The sequence below is a fragment of the Furipterus horrens genome, unplaced genomic scaffold, assembly GCF_987537825.1.
Source record: "Furipterus horrens unplaced genomic scaffold, mFurHor1.1.pri manual_scaffold_4, whole genome shotgun sequence".
Classification (NCBI taxonomy): Eukaryota; Metazoa; Chordata; class Mammalia; order Chiroptera; family Furipteridae; genus Furipterus; species Furipterus horrens.
In genome coordinates, this window is record NW_028327174.1 from 49517891 (window position 1) to 49540292 (window position 22402).

General features: G+C 38.1%; 2 protein-coding genes and 1 pseudogene across 2 annotated transcripts in view; 2 read left to right on the forward strand and 1 right to left on the reverse strand.

Annotated features, from left to right (window-relative positions):
* CCNT1 (cyclin T1) overlaps nt 1-8946 on the reverse strand; it is a 29975-nt gene extending 21029 nt beyond the window's left edge. The window contains exons 1-2 of the mRNA XM_090273088.1: nt 8419-8946; nt 3656-3737 (exon numbers count right to left, since the gene is read on the reverse strand). Coding sequence (XP_090129214.1) covers nt 3656-3737; nt 8419-8579 — 243 coding nt within the window. The 5' untranslated portion in view covers nt 8580-8946. The remainder of the gene's footprint in view (nt 1-3655; nt 3738-8418) is intronic.
* On the forward strand, nt 4689-5690 carry LOC150011681 (cytosolic 5'-nucleotidase 3A-like; annotated as a pseudogene).
* SPMIP11 (sperm microtubule inner protein 11) overlaps nt 8945-22402 on the forward strand; it is a 30880-nt gene continuing 17422 nt past the window's right edge. Inside the window, exon 1 of the mRNA XM_090273089.1 lies at nt 8945-9050. Within this exon, the coding sequence (XP_090129215.1) occupies nt 9031-9050 (20 nt within the window). The 5' untranslated portion in view covers nt 8945-9030. The remainder of the gene's footprint in view (nt 9051-22402) is intronic.

The following is a 22402-nucleotide window of genomic DNA, read 5'->3' on the forward strand; positions in this document are numbered from 1 at the left end:
CACAAAACAGTCATAAATAATAAAATTAGGGGAGAGGTGGACATGGCAGGGGAGAGCAATGGGGGAAAATGGAACAACTGTAACAGAATAAAAAATGAAAAAAGAAGAAAATTACACAAAACAGGGGCAAAACGAATTGACAATCAATTTTTATGTTAATTCTTCATAAGAACAATAACCAATAGGCTTGAGCAGCTCAACTTCACTGATTAAGAAATGTAAATTAAGAAAATAAGTTAGGATTCCCTCTATCATGATCACGACTGTATCCCTAGGGCTTGTTGACAAGTAGTTAGAACTCAGTGTTTCCTGAAGTAACAAATACTTGTTAGAATGTAGAGGAAAGGACTCTCTCCTACAGGGCTAGAAACAATGTCAATGTATATTGATGTAATCTTTCAGTAGGGCAAATTGACACAACAAAAAGTTTTTAAATGCATGCCCTTTTGACACAGCAATTCCACCTACAGCAATTTATATTAAAATAAACTAGAGCACTAGTTGGTGTGGCTCAGTGGACTGGGCACTGGTCTTCTAACTGAAGGGTCGTTGGTTCAATTCCCAGTTAGGGCACATGCCTGGGTTGTGAGCCCAGTCCACAGTTGGGGGCGTGCAAGAGGCAACTGAATGATGTCTCACACATGGATGTTTCTCTCCCTTTCTCCCTCCTTTCCCCTTTCTCTAAAATATAAATAAATAAAATTTTTAAAAAATAAAAAATAAACTAGGAACAACCCAAATAAATATCCACCAATAGGGAACTGGCAAAAAAAATTATAGCAAAAACAAAAATATTATGTGGTCATTTAAAGGAATGAAAAAGCAATCTGAAAAGATGTCCAAGGCAAGTTGATAAGAGTAATATAGTAAAAAGTGATTTTTATAAAAATACACAAATGTTAGTATATGTAGAGAAACATGGTCTGGGGCACCATATGCCAAAACATTTACCAACGGTTACCTCTGCAGGGTGAGATTTCTACATTTTACATTACTGTGTTATTTTAGTTTTTACCATGAACATTTATTACCTTTGTAATAAAAAAAAATATGAAAAATGCGTAGGAGCTTCATAGGACATATAACATACCAATGTCACAATGCATTAAGTCCTCTCAAATTTAAATTTGGATTCACCCACAGCTAAACTCTTAGAATTAACCTACTAAAGGGGTGATATTTTTGATCTGTTAACTCCAGAATGTGCCTAAAATCAGTTCTCTGAAAAACCAACATTCCCAAATTAAAAGTTACTGGATTTGAAAAAGGTCAGAACATCACAAAGAATCACTCTATACTGAATAATTACCATTCATTCATTCAACAAGTTTAATCTAGGTTCTTTGGAGGATACACAAAAAAGTGTGTCCCAATCCCAGCTACTAAACTTAATACAAAGGAAATAAGGAAAGATAACTTAAAAGGTAAAAGTATGTGTGTGTGTCTGTGTCTGTGTGGTCTATCCAGGTGTCCAGCCATGTAATATAAAAGAGAGACATTTACTGAAGATACAAGAAACCAGAAACACTGTACATAGGATAATGACATATCAGTCCAGTCCTCTTCAAAGTAGGCACGTTGGGACTTCACACACTTCTCCCAATCACCATCAGCTGCCCCGTCGTATTTTCCTGAATTTTACTGACAGTATGAAATCTCTTCCCTTTCAAAGGTGATTTTAGTTTTGGTAAACTAGAAGAAGTCATCGGGCGCCAAATCTGGGTTGTAGACGGGGCTGAGTCACCTGGGTGATTTGATGTTTCACCAAAAAACTCTGCACAAGACGTGATGCATGAGTGGGCACAGTGTCATGATGAAGTTGCCAATCACCAGTTGCCTTTATCTGCAGCCTTCCAAATCATCCAAATAGTTTCCATGAAGAATGTTCAAGCTTAATGCAAAATTTGATGAAAATTCGTTGCTTGACTCACTCATTTTGATTGCGATGGTCACACAGTACACATGCTCACTCAACAGCATCTATAGGCCCCACTGACTAGTATAGTGAAGTTTTCATCATTGTTCACACAAATATATTCCAATCCACTCTCCTTGGCTGTCAGGTTACATCGATGTCACGCAACCCTTTCTTGTTATATTAACAATGGCTGGACTTTCTCCAGACAGACATTTATATATAATGAACAAATTGATTTGAGATATATTTCACCCTGGATTTCAAATCTTTACCATAATATCACTGAATAAAGTTTCTTCTTCACTGCACCTCAATTTGGGGATTCCCGATGGCGTTGAATTGGCACCAACAATTAGCTGACACAATGAAGCCAGACAAAAAGGTGACATATTGAATGATTTTATTTATATGAAATGTCCAGAACTGGGAAATCTATAGAAATGGAAAGTAGATTAATGGTAGCTTATGATTGGTAAGATGTGGGAATGGCGTGGTGAGACATAAGGGGCACAGGATTTCCTTGTGAGGTGGTGAAGTGTCTCTAAAATTGATTGCGGGATGACTGCATTCATCTGCAAAAAGCACTGAATTTTATACTGTAAAGGGGTGGATTGTATGGTGTGAGAATTGTATCTCAATAAATGTTAAAAAGAAAAAGATCTTTACCATAATGAAAGGGAAGAAATGTAGAAAACTTTCAGAATTGGCAAAACAGCTATGGACTTCCTCTTCAAATTTTTTTCTTTACCCACTACGTTCTATTCTAGAACTATCAGATATCCTCATTAACTACTTCTCCATCCCTTAATAAGGGTGTGCTCCTTGCCATCAGAGGTAGAGTATGGCTAGACTGAATAATTAACAAAAACTGGGAATATTTAATCCCCAAATCCAAAGGATTTCCTTTGTAATTACTCCAAATACTGAGTCCACCAATTACATTACAAGAATATCTAGCTTCAAATATCCTCTTCCTATGGCATTAATAAGAGTTCAAAAATTCATCATCCTTAAGCGCAAAACTTTTCTCAAAACATAATCTTTAACAAAAATTTTTTTAACTCACAACTCCATAGTGTTCATCAATGTTAGCCCTATTTCCTTTATTAAACAAATATAGTCTTGCCTACAACTGACATATCACTATGAACTCACTTCTAAGTCATTTACTATGTTAAATAGGACCATATCAAAAGTTTTAAAATAAATCTAAATAATTTATATTCATTTGTTTTTCTGTGACCACATTATTTACTACTTCAAAAATTACACTTAAAATTAAGTGCAGTTCCCCCTTAAATGCTACTCTCCCAACCCAACTGTTAAGTTTAAGTGTTCAATAATCTATCTCTAAGGATGCTGGATTCAGAACAGCAGTGTGGAACATTATGAAAGTGACCAATCCTAAATTCTAAACTTTAAATCCCAGTTCAGCAACAAAGATCAACGAAAGAAATATGAAGCTGGAATCAATCACAAAAGGATTATACCATATAGCCCTTGCCGGCGTGGCTCAGTTGGTTGCATATTGTCTCACAAAGCAAAAGGTTGGTGGTTCAATTCCTGGTCAGGGCATGTGCCTGGGCTGCAGGTTCAGTCCCTGGTTGGGTTGTGTGCAAGAGGCAACCAATCAACGTTTCTCTCCCTCTCTTTCTCCCTCCCTTCCGTTCTCTCTAAAAAATAAATAAAATCTTAATTTTTTTAAAGAATTACACCTTACAAAAAATTTATACTTACATTTCGATGGAACTGTGTAAAGGACTGAATCATGTAGAATCGATGCATATATACTATAGCAGTGTTGATAGTCAATTGTGAGCTAAAATGTTCAAGTTAAGGCCCCAAAACAGGCAGGCAGTACAATTCCCAAAAATACAATCTCTATATACTCCCATTAATGGCTATGCAAGCTAAGCATAGTAGATGCTCCCAAATGAAAATCATACTTACCTCTCCACCAAATTATTAAGTACCAGTTGACATTGAGCATACCTTAAACAACGGATATTCAACACGAATTTGAATAAACAAGCAAGCTTATCAGCACGCGTGAATCAAGAAGGAATACAAACAAATCTAAGGCCTAAACCTGTCACTTTCTTACTGAAAATCCTGAAATGGTGATTCATTAACTCAGGCTATCTCTTGACATGATTTACAACACCCTCCCTGACCTGGCCCGAGAGATATGTCTCCACCATGGCCTCACCTTCTAATCTCCAGCAATTAACTTTTCAATTCAACTTCTCTCTAGCAACCAAGCCTTCTCATATGGTGATCCCTGGGACCAGAAACACTGTGGAATGATTTGATATTCATTCACTAAGAAAAACTTTTAAATGCCTTCTTTCTAAAGACCTCAGAAGACCATGTGGGGGTATATAGAGATGAGGCAGTCCCATAATGGCAACAACTTGAATAACAACAAACATAAAAAAGAAAGGGCTAGGATGCACTAAAACAGAATTTCAAACAAAAGGTTTAACTACACTGATTGGATGCTTAGGAAACAAACTGGATACTGGTAACAAAGAGAACACCTCTTGAGGTGACTACTTAAAAAACAAACATTATACAGTCAGCAACACATTTAAATGGAAGCTGCACTCAAGGATAATTTTTCACTTCCATAATGAAAAGAACTTTAAAACTATTTTAGCCTTTTCTGCTACAAAATGAGTATATTTTCTGACAAAAAAATGCTCGAATTGAATGCTTCAATTCTTTTTGGCCCCACCCACAAACCAGATGGCCGTGGCAAGCATGGGCCATGGTAGCTGGCACCAGCATAGGCACCCTGGTGGCTGGGGTGGTGCTGACCCAGTACATACTCACCTTGAAGAGGAAGACAGTGCAGAAGACCAAGATCATTAAGATGCCTCTATCCAAGCCCTCTATCTCTAGATATTATTTATGCTCTATGCTGTTTTTCTAGGACAACTTCAAGGAAAGAACTTGAGTGCCTTATGGAAGACTGGATAACCAAGAAATGACTAAGATTCTGCTATCCATGTGAAAATGATGCCAGAATTCAAGAAAAGTTCAGTTCACGTGAAGATCCCTACAAGAGTAGAAATTAACTGTGGTCTTACCAAAGGAGCAGCTATTAAACTTAAGATACCAGACTCTGATTTGACACTGAGTTGATTTTCCTACAAAGGAAAAGATGTTCACAAGTCATGGTCATTAACAACTGTAAAGTGGTTTCAGAGGATGTCGAAAAAGTTACTGCAACTAAAGGAAAAAATTGCTAAATTGGTCCTGTTCTTACCATAGAAGAGTAGTACCCTTATATAATACAATGGTAAATTACATGGTTTGCTTATTGAACAGGGTTTACTAAAACCTAAAGAAATTGTGTCATTATGCTCAAGGAAGAAAGAGAATTTCTCTGATAAGCTCCAACACAGCATTCCTGTGTTCCTATTTTCAGTTATTATCAATGATGTACTACAGATTATCCATCAACCTCGTTTTTATTATCCAAATGTGAAAGTGGTGTCTAACTTCATAGATCTTGATGATAATGGGGTACTCAAACGACTTAAAGGAGACCTAATTCATGTATTTAACAAACACAATGATGCCTTGAAGAACAGACTATTTCAATCAACTTAAGACAACAACATAATTCTACTTCAGAGACTCCCAAGGAAGCTTTAAGGCAGATGGGGTAGATAACGTTGAACACATTCTGAAAACTGGATATCTAAATGACAAAGTGGATGAGCTTTTAGAAAAGTATATGGCCCTAGCTGGTGTGGCTCAGTGAACTGAGTGCCAGCCTGCGAACCATTAAAGGGTCACCAGTTCAATCCCCAGCCAGGGCATGTGCCTGGGTTGCAGGTCAGGTCCCCAGCTGGGGGCACAAGAGAGGTAACCACACATTTGATGTTTCTTTCCATCTTTCTTCCTCCATTTCCCTCTCTCTAAAAATAAATAAAATCTTAAAAACAAAACAAAACATAGATTCATGATAGTGTTCCAGTAAAAGACAAATCATTAGCAGTAGCCGACTCTAACTTACAAAAGATTCCATAAGCAAGCAATATTCAAGAAGATCTCTCTCCTATAGGTGAAACTGATCCAAGAACTGCTAATCTGTTCACCTTGCTGAAAGACTTTTATTTATTCTTGCTCTGTAAGTTTTTCTTTACATTACTTAAGTATTGGGTTGGCCAGAAAGTCCATATGGTTTTTTCCGTAAAATAAGACACATTTTTCATTTTCACTGATAACTTTACTTAGTTGGACATTTTGAGTATGTCCATTATCTCCCACGTGGGATAACGCTGATTGTTCTCAATTAATGTCTCAACTTTATTGCTATGAACTTCAACTGGTCTGCCACACTGTGGAGCATCATCCAGCGAGAAATCTCTAGCAAGAAACTTTGCAAACCACTTTTGACATGTTCGATCAGTCACAGCACTTTCTCCATACACTGCACAAATCTTTTTTTTCATTTCACTCGTGTTTTTAGCTTTCTTGAAATAATAAAACATAATATGCGGAAAATGTTGCTTATTTTCTTCCATCTTCTATATTAAAATGGCTACACAAAAATTCACCAATTTGGGAAGTTTTTCTTAAGTGCATGCTGATATGACAACTATCACAATACAATCAAATTATTTCAAATGAAGTTCAAGACAACTAAGCACTACTAGAGCCACTTTAAGGGAAAAAAAACAAGCGAACTTTTTGACCAACCCAATATTTTCAGACATGTTGAACCCATCAATTGGAAGCTCCTTTTTCTCCACCTCTTTGCAACAGACTCCTCACCTTATTTTTTAACATTGAAATACAAAAGTCTTCCTTTTTGACATCTTAGCAAAGTTGCAGTGGTAGCAGCTGCTCTTCAAGTTTCACTATGCCACCCAAGGATGAGAAGAAAGATACTGGGAAGTCAGTAAAGAAATACAAAGACCAGTAAACAAATCTTGGGGCAAGGTCCAAAGCAGTGGTCCAAAGACAAAGCAAGAAGCTCAATAACCTAAGTCTTGTTTGACAAAGCAACATGACAAACTGTGAGGAAGTTCCCAACTATAAGTTTAGAACCCCAGCTCCTGCCTCTAAGAGACAGAAGATCCAGTTCCTTGCCCAGGGGAGCCCTTCAGGAGCTCCTTAGTAAAGGACTTATTACTTTGAAAGCACAGAGCTCAAGTAATTTATACCAGAAACACCGGGGGGGGGGGGGGGGGGGATGTCCCAAATGCTGGTGAAGATGTATGAACAAAAGGTCCCACCAGCTGTATATTTTGAAATATAAACTTTATTAAATTTAAAAATAGCTTAGTTAAAATTGGAAACTACTCCATTTCCAGTGTACTTTGTAGTTAACGGTATGTTTTTGAGGCGTCTTTACACTGAGAAAGTTTGTAGAAGTTTAGAAACAAGTTTAATGAAATGGTGAAATAATGTGTATGATTTTAAGTAATGCCATTTGTGTAATTTCTGTGAATTAAGCTGCTGGTATCACCATCCACTGGAATTGTGTTATGTTGGTTAACTTGTTTCAGGAAAATTGATATTTACCAGAAAATATTGGCACTTGATGTTTGAAAAACTGCTGGCTCCACCATAATAAACATGAAAATCCAAAAATGCTTGGAGGTAAAAAAAAAATCACTAAATTATCTCATCTTTAAAATATGAGATGAACAAATACATATTAGCATGCTGAATATCTTAAAAACCCAATATTATTTTTTTAATCCGTAGAGAATTTTTATAAAAGATTTATTTAAGGCTAACACAGGGTATCCCAGAAAATAAGATAGTAACAGACTGGGAAAATGCTTCCAAAAAGCCAACATATTTCAGTAGTTTTTAAACCGTTAGATCCCTAGGTCTACAAACCTGCAAATCTAAACGGACATCGCTTCTTCCTCTGAAGTTCTATGAAACTCTAACAGTAGCTACTATTTGAACTTGAGTGCCACGCATTGTGTTGGCCATAGTAGTTAAATGCAAAAGGTACCACCTCATTTTACAGTCAAGAAAACCAAGAATTTGACAGGTTTCTTAAATTGCTAGTAAGTAGGAAAAACGGACTTTGAAGCAAAGCTGGGAATTCTAAGCCACCCTTTATAAGACCTTCAGGTTTTTAATTTCTAAATTCAAGAGGCACTCATCAACGGTAAAACCTCCACCAAGCCTTCTAGGGCATAGCAGAAAAGCAGAATCTCAAAGTCACCAGAACAGATCAGAACACACCGAAAAGGACATAGGAAGGGCGGTTTAAAACACAAAGCCGGGAAGCATACGAATTCCCGGCAAGGTTGGTGGCACTGGTGAGCGAGCGGGAAATTAACTCCGCCTCGCCACCTCGCGCAAACACTTAACTTTAGCCTGCCCCATCATACTCTTTCCCACCTCAACATCCACCTCCTGCCCATCCTCTCCCCCCTTCCGTCCCTGAAAGAGCCTGAGACCTGGACGCGAGAGCAAGGCGGGACTGACTCCTAGGCCGAAGGCCTAGGCCGCAAGGATACACGTTAAGACGTTGCCCCATGTCCTGGAGCAGATTGGCCGCCTGCTGACGATAAGAAAGTTCTTTATCTGGGTCCAGGCCAAAACGACGGGATGGGCTATTTTCCAGCTGTTCTCGAGTAAAATACCACCGTTTGTTGTTATTCTTCCTCTCTTCCTCCATAGTGCTTCAACCAGAAGGCAGCGACGATGGCTGCAAGCGCTTCCCAGCGTCACTTAAGCGGCGACACACATCCGCTGTGCGGGAGCAACCACGCCGTGACGAACTTCCGCTAAGGGTGGCTGTCTAGGTTGTGACACGCTTCCGCCGAGGAGTATAGTTGAAGTGTCTACTTCCGGAATAGACCTCGCGAAAGCCTGTAGCGAAGTAAACACCCAGTAGCAAGCAGGTAAGACCCTGGGTCGAGAACGCCAGCGCCAGTCGTGTGACTTCAGAAATAGGGTGAAGTTAGAAGTTTTTGTTCAAAAAGCACGTCTCCTCTCGCGAGAACAGGGTTGAGCATTCGCGCCAACGCGAGAGTGAAGCAATGTTTGTGGCGGGATGAAGCGGCCGCCCACGCGCCGCTCTGCGGCTCCTTGGAGAATTTCGTTTGGGCCTGATCTGGCGATATAAAATGGGGCAGATGGAGAGACCGTGAGACAAAGTATAGGTGAGGCTGTCAAAAACTGAAAAAATAATCAGAGTGGCCCTATCGTATATCGTAACGTAAATCAACTAGAAGGTTGACAACAGTGTAAATTACGCATTTGAAAAGCCGATATACTAAATGTAGCAAAAGCCTTAAAGTATTCCTAGCTTCGCCACAGTGATCCAATTCAAAGGAATAAAATGAAGTTAATAGCATTAATTTAGTGCTTAACATGTTCCAGGCACGAAACTGGCTCTTAAGTATACTATTTAATTGGCACAACCCCAATAGGTAGTAATAATTTAAATCCTGTTTTCCGAACGAGTAAACTAAAGCTGCTCTTCAGTGGTGAAAGCTTTAAAGACGACCCTGTACATGCACAAATTTGTAAATTCCTGTCCTATATAAGGATTTAGCCAAGCTCTAATGCTTGATGGTTCATTGATCCTGGGCAGGATACTTAACCTCTCTGTCCCTCTTGTACAAATGTAAGTGATATTATTACCTACGTTTTAGGTTGTAAGAAGAATTTTCATTTTTTTTTTAATTCATTTTAGGTTGTAAGAAGAATTTTCAATGAAGATGTAATCAGTTAAAAGCATTTATAATAGTACCTAACACATAGAAGACATACAGTAGGTATTACAGAAGTAAACACATTATATTGATATTGAAGGCAAAGACAATGCCTTCTTCATTCTTGTATCCCTAGCACCTACCTAATATAGTCCTGCCCTGGTAGTCAATAAATGTGAAATAAATGGTTACGATACCCTACAATAAAGAATCTGAGGCTCAAGGAGATTTAAGTAGCTTGCCCTACACTATAGCATTTATATGTATAGATATTAAAGACAAGTCTCATTTTATTCTTTCCATTGTAGCAAACTATCATAGCTTTTCTGGAACACTCAATTTACCTTGATTAAATCTGAGCAACAGTAGAATCATTTGTCTTTTATAGTGTAATAGAATAAAATAATCATTCTTTCTGACTTCCATCTATTTTTTTTTTTTTTAATCATCACTAGAGGATTTTTTTTTAACACTTCAGAAGGGAGAGAAAAACATTGATGTGAGAGAGAAACATCTATCAGCTGCCTCCCATGTTCCCCAGCTGGAGATCAAACCCACAACCTAGGTATGTTCTCTTACCAGGGATAGTCAGGGAACCTTTCGGTGTACCTCCAACCAGCTAAACCACCTGGCCAGGGCCTTCTGACCCATCTCACTCCAGCCTGATCTGTCATTTAGCTACTTATGCTTAGTCCTGCAGATAGATATGCTTATCATTAAAGGGGTCTAACCTATAACCAAGAAATTACTAAAACAACCTCCCTGCTTGAAACTACCTTCCCAAAGAGATAAGGAAGGTATGTACAAAAATAAATGATTTATAGGAACCTTGTGACTTGAGTTTGAAGTTTCACCATCCCCCTTCAGTCCTTGCTGACATTCAGATGTCTACAGTCATCAGTCACCACCTGACCTCAAACCCTTCTCATTCCTCCCTTCCCCTGACATAAAGAAGCATAAATTTTGTACTTTCTTGGGATGGTTCTTTAGGACACTATTCCACTGCCTTCTTGGCTTGCTGGCTTTCCAGATAGTCACTTTCCTTGCCTCAACTCCTGTCACTTGACTTTTTGGCTGTCGTGCAGCGAGCAGAACAAGCTTTTAGTCAATTAAAATGTTTTGAGTTTTGTTCTTTTTAGACATGGCTGTTCCAATGCAGTAAGTTTTATTTTATCGCATTCTCAGAAGTATTTCTTTCCATTTCAGGCCCTGCTCTGCCATATACTACTTACAGTTAGCCTTAGCTCCATTTTACTTTGGAAAAAATTGAGGTTCAGGAAGATTTAAATTATTCACATCAGGTTATAACATTGAAAAAACTTATTTCACACTTCTTTCATCACAGACTTTTTTAATAGACTAAGCACTTTTTCAGTCATGTATATTGTCTTTTAAAAGTCAAGTTTATTTATCCCAGATGCCTCTTGCCTATTTCTCTGGCCTGTGTTTGGTTTTCCACTTAATCTCTTGGATCAGTTATTTTCAACTGGTGTGCCACAGAATTTTAAAACATGCAGTACCTGACTGTTTAGTTGTAGGCAGTGACCTCTATTCCCTTATACTGTCAAATTAAAAATGACAACCACAAACACAACAATAGCCATCCAGTGTGAATCAAAATTGTACCTATTTTTTTTGTCAGTTTGAGCGCACACTGCAGGATTTTAGTAATTAGTTTATGTGTGCCATGAAATGAAAAAGGTTGAAAATCCCTATCTTGGATTGATGACTCCATTTTAAATTTACTATTCTGACTGAGTATGCCAGTCTTCCAAGAAAAAGTTCTGGTATCTGTAAGGCTTCAGGCACTGTGCCTGCTAATCAATGACTTGCTACCCTGCAATACAGAAGAGGAGGACCTGTGTAAATCAGAAAAAGGAAATATTCTTTGACCAAAGATGAAATTACTTGAAAGTAGGCAGCAGTGATAACAATAAATAAATTTGAGTTTTTGAGTCAGGTCTGGATTCAAATCCCAGCTATTCTTTTTTTAAAATGATCTTAACCATTTTTGAGTGTACACATCAATGGTGTCAACTATAGTCACATTAATAATGCAACAGGTCTGTACAGCTTCTTCATTTTGCAAAACTGAAATTCTGCACTCATTGTACAAGTCCCCATTTCCCCCTCCCCAAGCCCTAACAACCCCCATTCTATTTGCAGTTCCTATGAGTTTGACTACTATAGATACCTCATATAAGTAGAATCATAGTATTTATCTTTCTGTGACTAGCTTATTTCCCTTAGTGTAATGTCCCCAAAATTCCAAGCTATTCTTTTAACCAGCTCTGTGATTTTAAATGTCATCTCTGCATCCTGACAGAACACCATCTGGCACACAGTAAGGTGTTCAATACATGTTTGTTGTCAAAGTATGTTAAGTACCAGCCAGTGTGGCTTAGTTGGTCGTCATCCCGCAAACTGAAAGAGTTCGATTTCCCAGCAGGGCATGTATCTAGGTTGCAGGTTCAGTCCCCAGTTGGAGAGTGTGTAGAAAGAAAGCAGCCAATCGACGTTTCTCTCTCACATCAATGTTCACCTCCCTCTCCTTCCTACCTTCCCCTCTCTAAAATCAAAAAATTAACAATGTTAACAACCTTCTGCCCTTAAAGAACAACTGACAAAATCTTAAACCAGAGGAATTTTGTTGTTATTAATTTAAATAGGGCTCCATTTTCTGTAAATCACAGCTATAAGGCTACTCTTCTTATTCGCTAAACTAATGTAGTACAGGATTATACCATAGTTCATGGTTTAATCTTATTTTGTATTGTGCCTATGAATGTCATGTTTCAGTCTTTTTTTAGAATTTCACTTATTGATTGTAGAGAGACAGAGAGGAAGGAGGAGAGAGAGAGAGAGAAATAAAGAGAAACATTGATTTGGTGTTCCACTTACATGTGCATTCATTGTTGCTTCTTGTATGTGCCCTGACCAGGGATGGAACCCACAATGTTGGTGTATCAGGACAATGCTCTAACCAACTGAGGTACCTGGCCAGGGTTCAGTCTTGACTGACATTACCATTTACTACAATTAAAAACAATTTTTTGCAACATTCTTATAGTCTCCAAATTAACATGTGAAAAGATGGTGTGCTCTTCCAAACTATCCCTAATTCCACATTCAGTGATATGACATGATAATTTGTGAAATAGGCCATGGCAAGTGTGTGTTCATAAATTATTAACAAGCAGCCCTGACTGGTGTGGCTCAGTGGATTGAGAATCAGCCTGTGAACCAAAGGGCCGCCAGTTCAATTCCCAGTCAGGGCACATGCCTGAGTTGCGGGCCAGGTTCCCCAGTTGGGAGTGTGCGAGAGGCAACCACACATTGATGTTTCTCTCTCTCTCTCTTTCTCCCTTCCTTACCCTCTCTGTAAATAAAAATAAAATCTTTAAAAAAAAATTACTAACAAGCAGCTATCCAGAAAAATAATTGTATGTGTATGTATATGTACATAAAGTTTATTGTAAAATTTACTGATAAAAAGGATGTGCAGCACACAATTTATAAAAAATAAAATATGCAATTTTATTTATTGTAAATTTTTTATAGGCAACTGATTCTCACAGATATTTTCATTGACTTTTACCAAACTCTTGAATCAAGAGCAAACCTATGGCCCTGGCTGGTGTGGCTCAGTGGATTGAGTGCCAGCCTGTGAACCAGAGAGTTACTGGTTCAATTCCCAGTTGGCACATGCCTACGTTGCGGACCAGGACCCCAGTTGGGGCGTGTAAGAGGCAACCACACATTGATGTTTCTCTCCCTCTCTTTCTCCCTCCTTCCCCCCTCTCTAAAAATAAATACATAAAATCTTAAAAAACAAAACAAAACAAAAAACCCTATGATTGCATTTGACAGATGAGTATAGCTTTGACTGTTGGTTGATATTTTCATCTGCATTATTCAAAAACATGAAAGTGAAACAATGAGACTTATGTGGACACTTCACTTATTCTTCATTGACTTGAGCAACATCTTTGCTAAATTGGATAATAGTTTTTGAATACTGGAAGACTATTCAATTTTTTGTGCTATTTGTAATGTAATGGCTACAGACATGATACACTTTTAATCTACATGATTAAATTTTTCTCTGTTTCTTAACTCTAGACAGTCAACAAAATAAATCAAGCCTCTCTAGCATTTGCTAATTCCTATAGTGTTATCTCCCACCATGGCCAGTTTCAAGCTAACAATGTGAAATCACTCACTGATTATGAAATTGGGAAGAGATGAACACACAATCACATAGTATATCCAAATAAACAGGGACTTCTGGTTTCCAGTCTGCCATGTAAAAAGCGTGAAAGTCATCACTCCTGTTCTCAGAATCATAAAAAGGCTCAACAAACTGAAAATCAACAACCCTTCTTAAGTGCATCAGAGAACTGAGGTGACAGCGCAACCTTTGCCACAACAGGCAGAATCAGAGCAGAGAATCATGGCTCACTGGAAGCAAAAACTACGACTGGAACCAGCAACTAGTAGGAATACTTAAAGGGCAATTAACTAATTGCTGGTAACTTGAAATTGGATTACGCTGAAAGATTAGAAAAAACTCCTGGGGGCTTAGCCTTAAGGAGCCCCCCACATTTTTGTGAGTTTTACCTCCAGGAGCCCCACAGGTATTACTATCATCATAGTAAGATATTTGGGGGAAATTTTTTTGGAAAAAATTCTCATCCTTGGGGCAAGGAAAGAGGGAAAGTAACCATTCTGAAATATACCTAGAGTGAATATTCAGTTCTTAACAAAGACTTGCCCTGAAGGAAAACTATTTAACAGAGTTTAACCAATGTGGGAGATGGAAAACAACCAACTCCAGCCTCCTGTAGCTTTCTTGTTTCACCTAAGGGGAAGGAAAAGGTGAGAAACATTTGTGAAGGTCACAGTCCAGGAACACAAGCTCACTGAAAGACTGAGGCCTAGTAGGATTAGAGAATACTTCTCCCTGCCATTTTACTGACACATCAGTACCGTTCCTATGTAATAACAGGGCATTACAACTGAAAGAACTATAAGCTCAGACTACTTAAGGAGTCTCTAGGGAAACCCAAAGACAAGGACATTTTAGCCTCTGACACCTACAGCTATAGCAAACAAAACAGCCTAACTCCCAGCCAGATACCCAGTATATCATGTCTGACTTTCTACCAAAAATTACAGACATGCTAAAAGACAAAAAAAAAAAAAAGTTTAAAGAAACAAGGCAAGCATCAGAATCAGATTCATATATGGCAGAAATTTTTGAATTATCAAACAAGGAATTTAAAATAACTGGTTAATATGCTAAGGACTAATGAGAAAAGTGCACAATGTGCAAGGACAGATGAGTAATGTAAGCAAAGAAATGAAAATTCTAAAAAGTAAAAGAAAATGCTACAAATCAAAAACACTAACAGAAATGAAGAATGCTTTTGATGGGCTTAGTTGACTGGACACAATCAAGAAAAGAATCAGTGAGTTTGAAGATATGCCAATAGACATTTCCCAAACTGAAAAGCAAAGAGAAAAAGAAATAAAAAAGCAGAACAGAATATCCAGATACAATAGCTGTAAATAACCTCATGAGCATAGATAATAATAAAATGTAAAATAATTAGGAAGAGTTTTTAGTATTTACTACTTTTATTTTTAATGTAATTTATTCTATTCTAATTTTTAGAATAATGGTTGTTTAAAAACCAGCTCTAAAAATTCCTGAAAATTAAGTAAGTGGCTCCAAAAGAACCATTAAGTACGAACTAGCTCAGCACTTGAAATAACTTAAAGACTCATTGGAAGTACCATATTCAGATTTAAATACTGTTTGATAAGGTTCCATTATATGCTGAGCACTATGCTGAGGAAATTTGCATACATTATCTTATTTAATTCTCATACCTCTATGAAATAGATACCATCTCCATTTTTTTAAATTAAAAAGGATTACCTTATTCAAAGTCAGGCACCTAGAATATGGTAAAACTAAGATTAGAGCACATGTCAGTGCTCTTTCTACTCACTGCCTTCTATAATAAAACTGGGGGGCAAGTAAAAAGATAACCAGCACTTGATTACTCCATTTTCATGAAGTTATATAGCCCACTCCAACTCCAGCTCCATTGTGAACCCATAATGAGCCTCTTTAGACAAAGGGAGTGTCAGTTGCAATAATTCCTCAGAACAGTACCATGGTTACCAGAGTTCAGTGCTCCAGCCTGGACATTCCAGAAGAAGATAGGGAGAAGCTGAGATGGCCTTCTTCAACTTATATCTACTGGGATATCAAAATTCCTTTCAGCACAAGAAAAGGGACAGAGACACAACTGAAAAAACAAGTAAGGGGAATACAGAGTAAAGAGTTAGAAGGCTCACTTCTTAGCTATTTCTTTTCCTACCTTGAGTTAGAGATTTATCTCCCAAGGTTAACTATACTAGTTAAAATTATGGAGCAGGCAGAGTATCCATTCAGGCTCCCTCTCTTGTCACTTAATATCCTTATTATACCCAATTTGTTCAGCCAAATAAATGTTTACCTTTGCTCATTTACCCAACATTTATTAAGCACCAACTTTGTGCCATGCTTTATGTTGGTGACTGGGGTTACAAAGATGGATAGGATAAGGCCTCTACCATAAAGTGGCAGACTATCAAATGAAGGTAAGTAAACAAAGAGAAAGTTTGCGTTATTGTGAAATGCTATGAAGACATAAAAGAGGAAGTACCTGATACTGTTGGATTTGAAGTGAGAATAGGGGGATCCTTTAGAGAACACCTCATATACCAATGCTTCTAGAACTAAGTGTTAAAGGATGGTTGGAGTTCACCAAGTAGTCAAGAAAGAAACATAGCACAAAGGAACAGAAACTTGAGAGAGAGTTATATTATGTGAACACTCAAGTCCTTGGGTACAGATAAATGGTGAAGTAAACAGATGCTTGGGACAGGCCATGAAAACTAGGCAGGGCCAGCACTGACAGGTGTGGCTCAGTTGGTTGGGCATCATCCCGCAAAGAGAAATGTCACCAGTTCAATTTCTGTTCAGAGCACCTGCCTGAGTTGCAGGTTCGGTCCCCAGTTCAGGGTGCATACAAGAGGCAACTGATCATGTTTCTCTCTCATATTGATGTTTCTCTCCTTCCCTCCCCATCTCTCTAAAAATAAAATAAAATCTTAAAAAAACAAAAAACTAGGCAGGGCCAGATAATTGAAGATGCTGTTAGTCATGCTAACCATTTTAACTTTATAGGGAGCCATTGAAGGATTTTTAGTTGTCAGTGAGTAAGTATCAGACTTGTATTTTATCCACAATGCCTAGCAGTGCCTCATACATAATAGAGGTTTAATAAATACAGGGTTGGGCAAAAGTAGGTTTACAGTTGTTAATATAGAAAAATGTATAATACAAGAATAAATAATACTACAAGAATAAAATCTGTGTTTCACATACTCACAACTGTAAGCTTTTGCCCACTCCATATAATGAATGAATGAGTGAATAATGTAGAATGACTAACCAAAACAAGTTAGGGAAGGATTTGCAGGAGATGTGACAATTGATTAAGGTCTCAGAAGATGACTTGTTTGAAAGCACAGAAATGGAGGAGAAAGCATTTTTGGGACATAATAGAGAACACACAAAGGAAATTAAGTATAGGCAGGTACTAAAGCAAAAGTTATATTGGGGTGAGGAATGGGGGTTACTAGAAAAATTAAAGACAAAGTTAAGGTTGTAAAGGACTGATCTTGTATAGGACTCCCTTGGGCATTCTCTGTCCTCTTTCTCATTCCATTATAGAAGCTCTGTTTTACATATTCAGCTTCCAGGTAAGACTTGTAGAAAGGGTCCCACTGGTGGGCCTCCTGGAGTCCCTTAATAGCCCTACATCAGCCCTCCTCACTTGCCCGCGCTTGTCTGAGTCCCAGCATTTTGCAGTAGGGCTACTATTGTCTGCAAATAAGGAGCTCTTCATCCTCTCTCAGAGAAACACACTTGGCCTAACCCACAAGTTTCCCTAGTTACAGGCCAAGAGTAGGCCTCTCCTGGCTGCTCAAACCCTACTTTCCCCTACTAGTTGCAACTTCTCACCATGAGAGAACTAAGCATCAAGCCTGGGATTTTCCTACCCAGTTTGTTAAACACTGGTGGACAAAACTTGATACCAAATCAAAAGTACCTGGGTCTCATTTCTGATTATTTTAGGGTTGGCAGAAATACTTAACTTTATAAAAACTGGAGTCCTCTATGGGATAATAGGGAAGTGTCCTGATATCATCTGCTTACCTAAGTTTTTCATTCAAATGGAAGATTATCAGAGGCAGAAGTCAAGGCTAAACTGCTGGCCTAAAATGTAAGATTAGAGGGAAGACTGAACATCAAATTTGCCTCCACTAATCCCTTGCTTGCTTTCCTCACCCACTTCAATTTTACACCCTCTGGTTACCTCTCAAGATTTGTACAGAGGAGTTCCACTTGTTAAATTTTAATTAATCCCTAAGTGTGTTGATTCAGGCACTTAACTATTTATTTAGCATGTACTGTGTTCCAGACATTGTGCTGAGAACTCTACATGCATGATTTCATTTAATCCTCTCAACATTCCTGTGAGGTAGTATTACTATTCCCTTTTCACCAATAAGGAAACAGGCTCAAAGAGGTTAATTTACTTACCCAAGGTCACAGTGATAAAGTCAAAATTTTACTCCAAATTGTCAGACACTGATGTCTGTGCTCATTTTTAAACAGTTATTTATAGAGACAAATTATACGGTCTTTTGCTGTGAGCAAGACCACTGTACAAAGTCAGCCTTTCTAGGAAAATCTATTAACCTCTAAACCCTGAAGTTTGAATGGCAGATGGGCTTTACCTAGAGTTCTTTAATTCACTGTTCCCTAACAGATGGTTCTCAAGATTGTCAGGAGCCCACCATTCACTGGAGCTGAATGGTAACTTTTTGCTCAGCTAATGGCCAGAATTGTTGACTTGGGAACTTCTTTATTGGAGTCAATACCTTGTAACCTTCTCCCAGAGCCCCAGGGAAACTTCCCAAGAGAGTTATAACACTAAAACTTTACAGTAGTGTTCTGCAAGAACAGAAAAGAGTAACTGGGTGGGTTCCTTCTGATCTTTTTTTTTTTAAACACATACACTACAGAATCATCATTATGGGGTCCACCTGTTATATGCAGGTACTAAAACAATAGTTTGACTTGTTTTCTGTGCTTAAAACTCAGACTTTGCTGGAGTTACTAGTAAAAACTCAATGCTAGAAGTTTAACCATATCTTATCTCTCCAAATAAAACTAGGAACTTTCATGTCCAGGACAGAATTTAGTGAAGTCATCATTTGACAAGGCAACTAGTTACCATTGATCCCATCTTTTCAGGAGGCTTCTTGAAAAGTAAATGTGGTCCACCAGACCCTGGAGTGTGGCTTACCTAATCAATACCCATAAACTTCTAACCATAAAGTAGGGATCCCTGGTATAAACCAGCCACTAGACATCAAGCTAGCAAGCTTGGATTAATTAATAAGTCCTATATAATAAAAATTGAATGCAATTACAGTAGAATCTTATCAGAGATAATTAGTTAATTTAAAGGAAGATTTAAATTAAATTGGGGAATCAAGGAAAGATACATTTCTCATATATTTTAGTTTCACTTAATATATATAACTGTAGCCCTTACAACGTAACAGCTCTACCTAAGACAGAGGCAAACAAACACAGGAGCCTGTCAAGATGAGGAGACAGAGAAGTATGGCCCAAAAGGGGGAATGGATCAAGGTTCCAGTGGGAGAACTAAATGTTGAGATAGCCAACCTAACAGATGAGGAGATAGCCAACCTAACAGATGCAGAGTTCAAAACACTGGTGATAAAGATGCTCACAGGCTTGACAGATATGCTTGAGTACAGCAAACGGATAAGAGAAGAAGTGAAATCTATGCTAAGTGAAACGGAGGAAAATCCACACAAAACCAATGGTGAAGAGAAGAAAACCAGGGTTCAAATCAATAATTTGGAACATAAGGAAGAAAAAAACAGTCACCCAGTACAGAATGAGGAAACAAGAATTGAAAAAAGTGAGGAGAGGCTTAGGAACCTCCGGGACAACTTTAAACGTGCCAACATTCGAATCATGGGGGTGCCAGAAGGAGAAGAGGAAAAGCAAGAAATTGAAAACTTACGTGAAAAAATAATGGAAGAAAACTTCCCAAACTTTGCAAAGGAAATAGACATACAAATCCAGGAAGTCCAGAGAGTCCCAGGAGAGCTGAACCCAGAGGGGACCACACCAAGACACATCATGATTAAAATGCCAAAGGTGAAAGATAAAGAGAGAACCCTAAAAGCATCAAGAGAGAAGCGGAGAGTTGCCTACAAAGGGGTGTCTATAAGACTCTCAGCTGATTTCTCAAAAGACACTTTGCAGGCCAGAAGGGATGGGCAAGCAGTATTTAATGTGATGAAAAGCAAGGACCTACAGCCAAGATTACTGTATCCAGCAAAGCTATCATTTAGAATGGAAGGGCAGATGAAGTGCTTCCCAGACAAGGCAAAGCTAAAAGAGTTCTTCATCACCAAGCCATTATTATTTGATATGTCAAAGGGACTTAAGAAAAAGAAGATCAAAACTATAAACACTAAAATGACAACAAACTCACAACTATCAACAACTGAATCTAAAAAATAAAAACAAAATCCAACTAAGCAAACCAGAATAGGAAGAGAATCATAGCTATGGGGAATTTTCGGAGGGTTATCAGCTGGGAGGGGACAGGGGGAGAAATGGGGAAATGGTGCAGGGACTAAGAAGTATAACTGGTAAGTACAAAATGGACTGGGGCAAGTTAGGAATTATATAGGAAAAGGTGAAGTCACAGAACTTATATGCACGACCCATGGATATGAACTAAAGGGTGGGTAGGATTGCTGGAGGGAAGTGGGTTCTGGGCAGAGGGGAGCAAAGGGGAAAAAAATTGGAACTACTGTAACAACATAATCAATAAAATATACTTAAAAAAAATAAAAGATGATAGGCTCTTGTATTCAGAAAAGCCCCGTTTTCAAATAAGGAAATTGTGGCTTAGAGATGTTAAGAAACTCGAGCAAGATCACACAGCTAGTAAGAACCTAAACTAAGTCTAGAAAACAAATTTCCTACATCAGCATTTCAAAAAAAACAAAAAGTCTAACTGTAGATTCACCATTTTTTAATATGATGCCATTCCCTTTTCTTTGAAAATGTGTCTATTGATGATTTCCCCCCTCAATGTATCATCTACAATTTACATTTGGGTTTATTTAAAGTGAATTCAGGGATTTGCAAAGCAAACTTATTTTTTATGATTTCCTCAAATCTTTTAGTTGTGCCTCTCGTGTCTAATCAACAGATATATTTAAAAGTTATGTTTTATTTTTATTTATTTTTCAGTCCTCACCGAAGGATATGCTTTTCATTAATTTTCAAGAGAGAAGAATGGAGAGAGAGAGAGAGAGAAACATCAATGTGAGAGGGAAACATCGATTGGTTGCCTCCAGTACATGCACCAACTGGGGAATCGAAGCCATAACCTTGTGGTATACGGGACAACACTCCAACCGACTGAGCCACCCAGCAGGGCAAAAGTTATCTTTTTACTTCATTTTCGAAGTATTAAATATGAATAATAGTGCTAAAAAGGCTTATAAAGAAAAATAAGATTCCTGCTCCAGTTCTCTCAGCACCACTCTTCAGAGACAATCATTTTCGACTATTTTAGTTTCTTTTGGTGCTTACCTTCCTACTTCTAAAGAAAAAGTTTACATGCATGTATTGATTTGTCTATTTGTGGTTATTATATATTGCCTTCCTGATATGACAGTTGAGAATTTAGCTTTCTTGTACCATATCCTGCTCTTCCCCTCTCCCACCCTAGTATTCTACTATAGTTATATTAAGCAAAATTTTAAGAATGGACCCCAATAAAACTTCCTCTTTAATAATCCCCATCCCTTTGAGTGTGGGCGGAATCTCTGAATATGATGGATGACATTCTGGTGATTGTTACTTCATATGGAGAGAGGGAGATTATCCAAGTAGGCCTAACTTATCACACAAGCTCTTTAAAAGCAGAGTGTTACCCTTGCTGGTGTGGCTCAGTGGATTGAGTGCCAGCCTGTGAACCAAAGGGTCACCAGTGCAGTTCCCAGTCCAAGCACATGCGTGGATTGTGGGCCAGGTTCCCAGTTGGGAGCACACAAGAGACAACCGCGCATTGATGTTTCTCTCCTTCTCGTTCTCCCTCCTTTAACCTCTCTAAAAATAAATAAAAAATATATTTTAAAAAAAATATATTTTTTAAAGCAGAGTGTTTTCCCCAACTAGCAATAAAAGAGGAACTCAGAGATTGGAAGCATAAATGGGATTTGACACATTGCTGGCTTTGAAGATGGAAGGGGCCACATGCCAAGGAATGTGGGTGGCATTTAGGAGCTGTGAGGAGCCTGGCTTAGAGCTGGGAAGACCTCTTTAGATTCCACATATGGGTGAAAACATACGGTATTTGTCTTTCTCTGACTTACTTCACTTAGCATAACATCCTCTAGGTCCTTTCATGTTGTCACAAACAGTAAGTTTTCGTCCTCTTTTATGGGCAAGTAATATTCCATTGTGTGTGTGTGTATATATATATATATGGTCAATTAATTTTCAACAAGAGTACCAAGACAGTTCAATGGGGAAAGAGTGGTCTTTTCAATAAATGGTGCTGCATAGACTGGATATTGACATTAAAAGAAT